Genomic DNA, 11,097 nt, shown 5'->3' on the forward strand with positions numbered 1-11,097 from the left:
TTCACTCTCCTCTTTCACTTTCATCAAGAGGCTTTTTAGTTCCTCTTCACTTTCTGCCATAAGTGTGGTGTCATCTGCATATCTGAGGTTATTGATATTTCTCCCGGCAATCTTGATTCCAGCTTGTGCTTCTTCCAGCCCAGTGTTTCTCATGATGTACTATGCACAGAAGTTAAATAAGCAGGGTGACAATATACAGCCTTGACATACTCCTTTTCCTATTTGGAACCAGTCCGTTGTTCCATGTCCAGTTCTAACTGTTGCTTCCTGACTTGCATATAGGTTTCTCGAGAGGAAGGTCAGGTGGTCTAGTATTCCCATCTCTTGAAGAATTTTCCACCGTTGATTGTGATCCACACAGTCAAAGGCTTTGGCATAGTCAATAAAGCAGCAATAGAGGTTTTTCTGGAACTCTCTTGCTTTTTCGATGATCCAGCAGATGGTGGCAATTTGACCTCCGGTTCCTCTGCCTTTTCTAACACCAGCTTGCACATCTGGAGGTTCATGGCTCACGTACTGCTGAAGCCTGGCTTGGAGGATTTTGAGCATTACCTTCCTAGTTGTTAGTGATGCCGGAAGAGTTTAGAAGGCCACAGGAGAAACAGCCAACTGGTATATTTTTTTCCCCTGCACAAAATGTATCTGGATCATATGGAAATACAATTCAGATTACTGAGAAAACTTCCAATAAATGGAATTGAGAGAAACTATCAAACTTATCTATGTGTGTATGTGTGTGTGTTAGTCACTCAGTCGTGTCTGACTCTTTGCGACCCCATGGACGGCAGCCTGCCAGGCTCCTCTGTCCATGGCATTTTCCAGGCAAGAATACTGGAGTGGGTTGCCATTCCCTTCTCCAGGGGACCTTCCCAACCCAGGGATTGAATCTCAGTATAAGGACCTCCATTTTTAATACCTTTATTAAGATATTTTCAAATTCCTTTAAAGAGTAAAAGTTTTAACTATATTCACAGAGTTGTGAAGTCATTACCACTAATTATAGGGTATTTTCATGACCCTCCAAAAAACCCCATACAGATTAGCAGTCAGCTTTATTCTTGCCTCACCCACCTCAGTACCAAACAATCACTAACCAACCTTCTGTCTCTGTAAGGGTGACTATTCTAGACTTTTCATATGAGCAGAATCATATAATAATATATGGGAAGACCACCATTTTAACAGGCCACACTGACAATTTTTTTTTCTGACCTAAACATTTTATCTCTCCTACAGAGTTAGAACTTGAGACTTCTTACGGTAGTCTCTATGCCATTGTATAAATATTCTTTCCATAATGGTAATAAACCTATTGAGACTAAGGACCATTTTTATCACTCATTCAATAATTCAGTCATTCATTTAACACAATTAATGAGCTCTTTCTACTTCAAGGGTCACAATGTTATAAATACTTTGAATGCGAGGTGGACAAAGATCATCTTCACTGTGACTTACTTGACCTTGGTGGCTTATTGTTTTAAGCAACTCTTCCCCCACATAGTACACTAAAAATAAAATTTCCAGGTATATTTCAATGTCTCACATTGACTATTCCATAGTCACATTTTAGACTAACAGTATGAAAATTAAAATTCTATCAAAACCAAACTCACGTTTCCAACAGTCAGCTTCTGAATGATGTAATCTGGGCATCTTTTGTGCTCGTTGATCTCCACAATCACATCTCCATAAACCCGGCTGCCCTCGTCCATTGACGGCCAGTACTCTGCACACTTGTTCTATGTTTAAAAAACCATCAAGCATTTAAGTTTTTAAATTAAATGAATTTGTTCATTAAACACTCTTTGTAAAACAAAACAAACAAGAAATGTGTTCCTTGAATGTCTCAAAACATGTTTCTATTCCATTTCACTGGGATGCTTGAAAAGTATTCCATTTCCCAAGAAGTGCCCAGAAGGATTTCCTTCATTCTACCCAGCAGATGATCTTCCCAGGCTTAGCTGCATATCAAATGGGGACGTGCTTGGTGGTGAGCAAGAAATTATGTGGTTGCATGTGGTTAATTTCAGGCTGGGGCATGCGGAGGTTTTCAGGCTTCCTAGAGTCACGTTACATAAATTACCATCTATCTGCCCAAGGTCAGCATGAAGGTCAATGTGTTTCAAGTAGTCACAAGTACTTGTGAAACCAGCTCACAGAAGTGTACTGAACTTAAGACTGTAATAAAATAGGAATCCCATAGGAGTCCAGCAATTAAGCAGAAACATTTAAATTTTATTCTTAAATACGTAGGTTTGTATGCTCAGTTGTGAAGTCGTGCCCGACTCTTTTGTGACCCCATGGGCTGCAATCCGCCAGGCTCCTCTGTCCATGGAATTTTCCAGGCAAGAATACTGGAGTGGGTCGCCATTTCCTTCTCCAGGGACATATATTTATATATGTACATATTTTATCCTTCTATAGGTATGAAAATTTAAATCAAATGTTCAAAGAGAACTGTCTGTTTTGTCATCAAGCACATACGGATGTGACTTTTTGAAATGCAATCCAGCCTCTCTCTTCCTAACATCCATCCTCCACCTTTGAGTCCTAGACCTTCACCCTGAGAGCCTTCTGGGTTCCTACCTTGTTCCCTTCCTCACATCGAGTGACCATGACAATAACCGTGGCTTTCTGCTCCCAGATCATCCTCCAGAAATCATCAACAGTCTCATCCCTGGGACCTAGGGGTCAAACAAATAAAAACTGGTAAGAAATATCCTTTTTAAAGTGCTAAAAAGCAATTTTTCAGAAAGAATATCCGACTACCAGAGCAATTACCTTGTGCTGCGATGTACTTCCTGGGCTCTTTGAAACCCTGTCCAGGACAGACAAGAAGAAATGTCATTTACCGAACGCTCAATTACTCATTTACATGAGAAAGTGTGAAGTGAGGAAGTTACTTCAAATCGGTCATTTCTTGGGTGTGTGTCTTCCTGAGCAGTTTCAAATTATAAGGATGAGTTTATTAACTCATGATCAGTCATTTAACTGTGCCAAACATATTAACATTTACAAACAATATCCATGACTTCATGTGTCTTTGTGATATACTCTAAACAAAGCTGAAAAGTATGTAGGTTTTAGCTCCATCTGCGACGGTGCAGCAATTTATAAGAGTAATCAGGCATTCCTACATTTTATATCCTCTCAAGCTTTAAAGCACTATCTGCCACAATTTAATCCTCCTCACCAGCCATAGCGGAGAAGGCAATGGCACCCCACTCCAGTCCTCTTGCCTGGAAAATCCCATGGACAGAGGAGCCTGGAAGGCTGCAGTCCGTGGGGTCGCTGAGGGTCGGACACGACTGAGCGACTTCACTTTCGCTTTCACTACCAGCCAGAGTAACTTTGGGGATTTTTACTCAATTTCTTTCAATAACTCATCCTGAGATTAGCCTCAAACTTCTACCTTTTATCTAGTGCTGGGATATACCACTAATGGCCTAGTATCAGCCACATCATGTGTTATCTATAGACGTGTGGCCATGGGCTTCAGAGCTGAGTAGCTGTGATAGAGGTGGTGTATCCTGTAAACCCCCCAAAGTTGCTACCTGGCCCCTTACAGAGAAGCCTGCCAATCTCTGCTTTCATAGAGAGACATTTTTTGCATCCGAGATATATACTTTAGGTAAATTAAACATCATACAAAACAGTGTGAATACCATGGTAACATTTTTGGATAAGTGGGGGTAACAAATATTGCTGTTTTCTGGTTTATGTATAAAGAAACTCTCAGTGGATAAAGAGGAACCATGATGTGATGGTTTAGTCACTAAGTCATGTCGTGACCCCACAGACTGTAGCCCGCCAGGCTCCTCTGTCCATGGGATTCTCCAGGCAAGAATACTGGAGTGGGTGGCCATTCCCTTCTCCAGAGGATCTTTCCAACCAGGGATAAATCCCAGGTCTCCTCTGTTGCAGGCAGATTCAAGAATAATCTATGATAAAAACTAAAGTTTAGTATTAACATATATACATTACTATATATACAACAGATAACCAATAAGGTCATGCTATATATTCTGTAATAGTTTCTCTATATTTTCATACTGCTTATTTTTTTTAATTTTGTGTGATGCATTACTTCATTAGCAATGGTAAAATAAATTATAATTTTATAATATTTTGGATAAATTAACCATGTACAATATCCTCAGACATTTACTAACTGAACAAGGGCAAAGTAACAAATTAACCAGTGCCTTCCAGTCCTCACGCCTATGCTGAGGTGCAAAGGCAGGGCTCTTATGAAAAATACACATATAGATAATTTAGGTAATACACAACACAGGACAGGCACCAGAGTATTTTAATTCTCATTATCATTTTTTGGGAGACAAAAATCCTGTATTACCTAGCAGTGATAGTAAATAATAAATAACTATCCTTGCAAATATTAGTGATGTTGTTGTTTATACCAGTGACATTGATGGGCTTTCTTCAAGTGATTTTAAATAATATTTCTAAAAACTTGCCATGAGTGGACATGTGTGTATGTATAACTGACTCACTTTGCTGAGCCCTGAGACTAACACAGCATTGTTGATCAACTACAATGCAATAAACTCTTTAAAAACATACAAATTGCCACGACAAAGATGGAGCTGAATAGAATGTATAGACACAAGAAAAATGAAAATGGTCAGTGACAGAATGGTGAAGCTGTAAAACCTGGCCATGAGGCATTTTTTACTCACATCAATATAGCTGGCATTTATATAGTTTGATCCTGCATCTCCGTTTATGTCAGAGAGCTCAACACGGTTGTAGTCATCTGCTCAATGCAAAGAAATATTAAATAAGTGAAACAATGAATAATCAAGTAGCCTAAATGTATGGGAATCCAATTCTCAATGAACAACTTACAAGGAAGGATATCAACATAGCGATTTTTGTTCTGGTTAAAGGATTTTCGAGCATCCTTGATGGAAAACTTGCTGAATACCCGTGGAATGCTCTGAAAGACACAAAGATCCTTTGGGTCAGAGCAGATTGTAGAAAAACCACTTCCCCTCACCACTTATCGTTCTGAACAAGTGGGACATCCTGGTGCGTGTTTCCTTTACCCTGTTGAACAAGCTGCATATGGTAATTGAAATGAACGTTGTTAGGAATTATGCAAAAAGTCCTCTTTAAGAAAATGAATGATGGACTACTTGGAGAATAAATCCCATGAGAGCAAATTTAGCAGTAATTGCTCTGCCACTTTCAAATTCATTGAAAAACACACCTGGATAATTATCTAGAGCACAAGGACACATCAGCCAAATGTGTTTCTGGACATGACTTTGTAACTAGTACTCATTCACTGAAGCAGCATTATCTTGAAATGTTCACTAGTGTTACGACTATGAATCTCTCTGCTGGTCTGCAAATACCTGGTAATAATAGCTGCTTTGACTCCGCTGCACTATTATGTGGGATAAACTATCAAGGCCAACAGCTACACAACACATTTAAGACGGATCATGTTGGTGACGAAGAGAACATTCTTGTCCTATGGCAAGAGGAGCACCCACCTGAAATTCAGCCAGGAAGAGCCTCCCCTCATCAGCCATCTTCCGCTTATAAGTCTCCAGCAAAACATCTGCATGAATGGGCTCCACGTTCATCAGCTGCTTCTCATCATCTTTAAACACATTAAAGGTTCACGGCTAGTATCACATCTCTCTTTCCCACGTTCATACACATTTCATTAGAAGCAAATCTTGGGTTAGGCCCTGAGCGTTTTTTCCTTCTCACACACAGTCCACCTGGAACATCTCACTCACATACTGAGATTCACCTGTAAACCTATGACATCTAAATTTAGGGCTCTAATACTCTTCTGGTCTTTTATGGATTAATCTTTCCCACTGACTCTCAGGTCTTCCACCCAGTTATTCCAGAAGGACCCCAAACTCAAGATGTTCAAAGTCATCTCCCCTTTATTCTAGCATCTCAAATCTCAGCAAACAGGACCACCATTCCCAAAGTCAGCTAACAAGCAAACTTCCAAGTGACCCACGATTTCTCCCTCTGTCCTTACATCCAACAGGTCACCGTGTACCTCCCCTTCTGCCCATGACCATGGGATCCCTCCTCATGGGACCCCTCATCCACATGATGACCCCTCTCCCTGCCTCCAGTCTGTACCCACCCTGACTGACTTTTTAAACTCCACAAATTCATCTTCTGATCCACAAATATGAGCGTGCAACTCTGCTTGCTGACCAAAAAAGCTCACACTACTGTTTGTGCTCCACAGTCTACAGGTTAAAGTTTCGATGTTTAATGTGATACACGAGCACTTTTTGTAATTTCACATGACTCATCTCAACCACAGTTTCCTATACTCTTGTTCTATATCTTAGGCACGAATATTCGCCAAGTACATCACAGAGGTTCTCCCCATGCCTCCATTCACACTGTTCTCTCTGCAGAGAATGCCCCTCCTCACTGTCTATCTGCACTAACAGATTTCAGGCCAAGTATCACCACTACAAGGAGATCTAGGGCTACATTTCTTTGTTCCATTATATGCATTTCCAGTGGTCATGTATGGATGTCAGAGTTCGACTGTGAAGAAAGCTGAGTGCCAAAGATTTGATGCTTTTGAACTGTGGTGCTGGAAAAGACTCTTGAGAGTCCCTTGGACTGCAAGGAAATCCAACCAGTCCATTCTGAAGATCAGCCCTGGGATTTCTTTGGAAGGAATGATGCTAAAGCTGAAACTCCAGTACTTTGGCCACCTCATGGGAAGAGCTGACTCATTGGAAAAGACTCTGATGCTGGGAGGGATTGGGGGTAGGAGGAGAAGGGGACGACAGAGGATGAGATGGCTGAATGGCATCACCGACTCGATGGACGTGAATCTGAATGAACTCTGGGAGTTGGTGATGGACAGGGAGGCCTGGCGTGCTGTGATTCATGGGGTCGCAAAGAGTAGGACACGACTGAGACTGAACTGAACTGAACTATACTTTCTTATATTGTATTTTTAAATTTCATCTATTTTAAGTTATTGTGAAATATTGTAAACATATAAATAAGAGAATTTGATGACTACCCTGATACCCGGGACTCATCTTAATGTGATAATCTCTATACTTGACTGTAAACAGACTGCGTTCATTTTTTATGCCACCAGAGTATGAAACTCATTATATACGAGAGTTGCAAAATAACTTACTAAAGAACAAAATATATTAAAGAGCTATAACTGCATATGGACACTGACAAACAACAGTTTCAGAATCTTAAGAGAATATAAGCTGCCACACGTGTTGAAAGTTATGCTCCTGCTCCTATCCGTGTACATCCAGCAGCATCTCTTTCAGTATCCACGTCAATGTCCCCTATTTATTAGATGAAAAAAAACGTTCACTAGGGTTACATTTAGCTTTTTGACTGTGGAAATCTTCTATCCAATCACAACCATCAAACGGTCCAGGCACACTTGTTCCTTTGGGTGGTTAGAGCTCCCCGGCATTCATTCGTTCTGACCTAGGGCCACCTCGGAGGTTTTATGGGATTTGGGTAAGTTCTAACCACTCCAAGGGGCAATCTGTGGCAACTCTGAGATAAATGCTCCTTGACCCTTTCCAAGACAAGTTAAAACCAAAGAGAGGAGTGCTGAAATGTTTCCGATCTTGAGTATGCAAAACCAAATCATTTTCTTTATTAAAAACACAGTTTCAACTTCTTGAACCCCATCCCCATTTTACTGGATCAAAAAACACATTTTTAAAGAGAATTGAAAAAAGTACACTAAAAGTTGAAAAAAAAGGAGAGAGAGAAAAGATGAAATATGCTTTCATTTCCAAAGTCAGGGTGCAATCTTTTGTCATGCCTGTCAATGTGCCTTTAGTGGGAACAGCCCCCGGCCCACCCTTGCAGGGACGTGGACACTTGCCACCTCCCTGCCCGTGTGACCTTCCATCTGCTCTTCCGTCACTCTCCTTTGTTGGTCTAATGATTCCCCACCACCTTAGAAGACCCAGCTTCTTGCCTTCTGCGTAGACAGCTTGCTATCTTCCGTCTTTCTACAGCATCACATGTACCCCACCTACGGCACCTAAAACTCTGTCACAGTCGTCTGCGTCTGTCTTCCTCTCAGTTCAATTCAATTCAGTCGCTCAGTCGTGTCCGACTCTTTGCGACCCCATGAATCGCAGCACACCAGGCCTCCCTGTCCATCACCAACTCCCGGAGTTCACTCAGACTCACGTCCATCGAGTCAGTGATGCCATCCAGCCATCTCATCCTCTGTCGTCCCCTTCTCCTCCTGCCCCCAATCCCTCCCAGCATCAGAGTCTTTTCCAATGAGTCAACTCTTCGCATGAGGTGGCCAAAGTACTGGAGTTTCAGCTTTAGCATCATTCCTTCCAAAGAAATCCCAGGGCTGATCTCCTTCAGAATGGACTGGTTGGATCCTCCAGTTGGATCCTCCAACTCTCCAAGGGACTCTCAAGAGTATTCTCCAACACCACAGCTCAAAAGCATCTAGACCCTAAAATTTTAAATGCAGAGTCTGTGACCTGTGACTGCCATAGTTTCAGGCACACTCTGAGAAGGTACAGATCCTTGCTGGTTAAATAAACACATCAATGAATTTAAATTTTATCACAGAGGAAGTCCAGGTTAGATTTAAAAAATGTTGAATTATTATATAAAACAAGGGAGATATTTGCCAGTTAAAAAAATGGCACACTTACCCCTTTCAACGAGTTCCTGCTGCTCATCTAAATTGCTGTAAAGATAAGAAATGTAAGTTTGCATACTCTTAAGAAACAGAATTCAGTTGGCAAGTGATTTTAATGAATGTCTTGAGGGAAGGAGGAAGTAGAGATGGGGAGGATGAAAGGGAAGAGGGGAGGGGGTAAGAAGGCATAAAGGGGGGTAAGGGGAAGAAAGGTGGGGAGGGGAACCAACCATGGGAGGTTGGTCAGTCTCAGAGAAGTGACCGCATTTTTTAAGTTTGGAACTTCTTGATTTTCATAAAGTGTAGTTGTTCCTGGCCAGAGGAATGTATATACTTCGCAATATATTTCTCTCCATTGTCACTTCCAGATACCTATGACCCACTTTGTACAAAAAGAACAGGCACATTCTTTTCATTGGTTATTACTGAAGGAAATCTATCCCATTATTAGTGAACATAGAAAAAATAACATTGAATATAAACCAATAAGACAATAGGAAAGTCTTTCATCAAAAAGTTAGTGATGTCCTAGACTTCTTACTGTTATCTCTGCTGCTGCTGCTGCTGCTGCGTCACTTCAGTCATGTCCGACTCTGTGTGACCCCAGAGACAGCAGCCCACCGGTCTCCCCCGGCCCTGGGATTCTCCAGGCAAGAACACTGGAGTGGGTTGCCATTTCCTTCTCCATCTCTGAATTCCACTTAATTGGTTCCAAGTTGGCCTCATAAATGGGACTTTCATCATTATAACTATTATTATTATCTTTTCATTTTGAAATCAACTCTTACCTGGATCTTTTCTTATGCAGATCATAGATTTTATAGAGAACAATGAGCAGGGCTATTGATGTCACAATAATCAGAAATACCAAAAATATGATGAGTGCTTTAGCATTATCTAGAAATGAAAAAGAACACAGGAAGAGAGCTTACTATGTCAAATACGTTGCTGGATTCTTTGAGAAATCACTTTTAAAGTACTTACATTTTAACACTTTCATTTCTTTTGAAGTTTTAAAAATATATAATTTTTAGAATGAGACCAAAGACAGGATGTTTCTGATTTTGTAAAGTCTTGCCCATATCTTGCCCATTTATTGGTTCTGAACCAATAAAATATTTCATATTTTAAGAACTAATAGAGTATAGAAGAGCAATTCTCTACCTTTCTACTAAATAATGTCCATTTATGAGACACTATCATTTAGATTTAATTATCTTTCTTTTGGTCACTCCATTAGAAAGGGATCAAATAGGTAATCTAGTTATGATTCTCAGAGATAACCTCCTATAGTTTCTGTGCAGAACTAGCTAGCTTCTTAAGGGGGTCAGAAAGGTCACTGCCCTACATGAGATAAACCTGCTTACTGAGGTATAAAATCAATTAACCACAAAACAAAATTATTTTATTCTACACTTGATATTAGACTTATCCTGACATGAATTTTCACAAAGGTTTAATGTGAAATCACATGCTTTCTTGGAGAAAGGGCAGAGAAAAGAGAGCTTATTGGAAATATCTCTTGTGCTGAACAAGCAGGTAATGCTGTTCGTCTACAGTGAAAGTCCGGTGAAATAATGCGGAGACATCAGGGTCTCAGTGCTGGATACAGACTTCTTGGGTTCCCAGCTTAGATCCACCACGTCCTGATTGGGACCTTGGCCACCACCCTGATTATCTTTGTATCTCCATCCCTAATTAGTAAACTGAGGCTAAGTTTGATCCACAGGAGACATTTAGCGTAGTGTCGGGACATAGTACTAATTATTCACTAGTCACCCAAATATTTTGGGTCTTAGTGTGTGTCACTGATTTAAGTATTTAAGATGTCTCAGAGAACGAGACAGACAAAGATCCTTGTACTCATGGGACTGACATTCTGGGAGGAAAGACAGTTAACAATATATACTGTAAACAAGAGAACAGTGAAATAGGTTGAAAGATGATGAAGACTGGAGCATTGGCTGCATGGCACTGAACAACCGTGAGGAGATACCCTACATCCAAGGGCAGAGAAGCCCCAGCAAGATGGTAGGAGGGGCAAAATCGCGTTTAGAATCAAACCCCATTCCCACCACTGATGCTGGGAGGGCTCAAACAAACCTTGTGAACACCAGGACTCAGAGACCCCACAGAGACTGAGACAGAGCTGTGTTTGAACACCTCCTAGGAGGGATGGATCAGCAGTGGGCTGCTGCAGGGGCAGGGGCCCTGGGTGCAGCAGGCCTGGGTATGGCATAAGCCCTCTTGGAGGAGGTAGCCATTACCGACCATAGAGCCTCCAGACCATACACAGGACCGGGGAAACAGACTCTCAGCTCAGTTCAGTTCAGTCGCTCAGTCATGTCCGACTCTTTGCGACCCCATGACGGCAGCCCACCAGGCTCCCCTGTCCATCACCAACTCCC

At 41.3% G+C, this 11,097-nt stretch overlaps 1 protein-coding gene across 6 annotated transcripts in view; it reads right to left on the reverse strand.

The window, feature by feature from the left end:
- PTPRC (protein tyrosine phosphatase, receptor type, C) overlaps nt 1–11,097 on the reverse strand; it is a 129,571-nt gene that overhangs the window by 19,031 nt on the left and 99,443 nt on the right. For all 6 annotated transcript variants that reach the window (XM_010831088.1, XM_010831084.1, XM_010831089.1 and 3 more), the window contains 8 exons: nt 9,478–9,586; nt 8,703–8,737; nt 5,526–5,635; nt 4,873–4,963; nt 4,704–4,780; nt 2,785–2,821; nt 2,590–2,687; nt 1,617–1,742 (listed from right to left, as the gene is read on the reverse strand). In XM_010831088.1, the coding sequence (XP_010829390.1) occupies nt 1,617–1,742; nt 2,590–2,687; nt 2,785–2,821; nt 4,704–4,780; nt 4,873–4,963; nt 5,526–5,635; nt 8,703–8,737; nt 9,478–9,586 (683 nt within the window). The remainder of the gene's footprint in view (nt 1–1,616; nt 1,743–2,589; nt 2,688–2,784; nt 2,822–4,703; nt 4,781–4,872; nt 4,964–5,525; nt 5,636–8,702; nt 8,738–9,477; nt 9,587–11,097) is intronic.

Source organism: Bison bison, unplaced genomic scaffold, assembly GCF_000754665.1.
Source record: "Bison bison bison isolate TAMUID 2011002044 unplaced genomic scaffold, Bison_UMD1.0 scf7180017864524, whole genome shotgun sequence".
In the NCBI taxonomy this organism is placed as follows: Eukaryota; Metazoa; Chordata; class Mammalia; order Artiodactyla; family Bovidae; genus Bison; species Bison bison.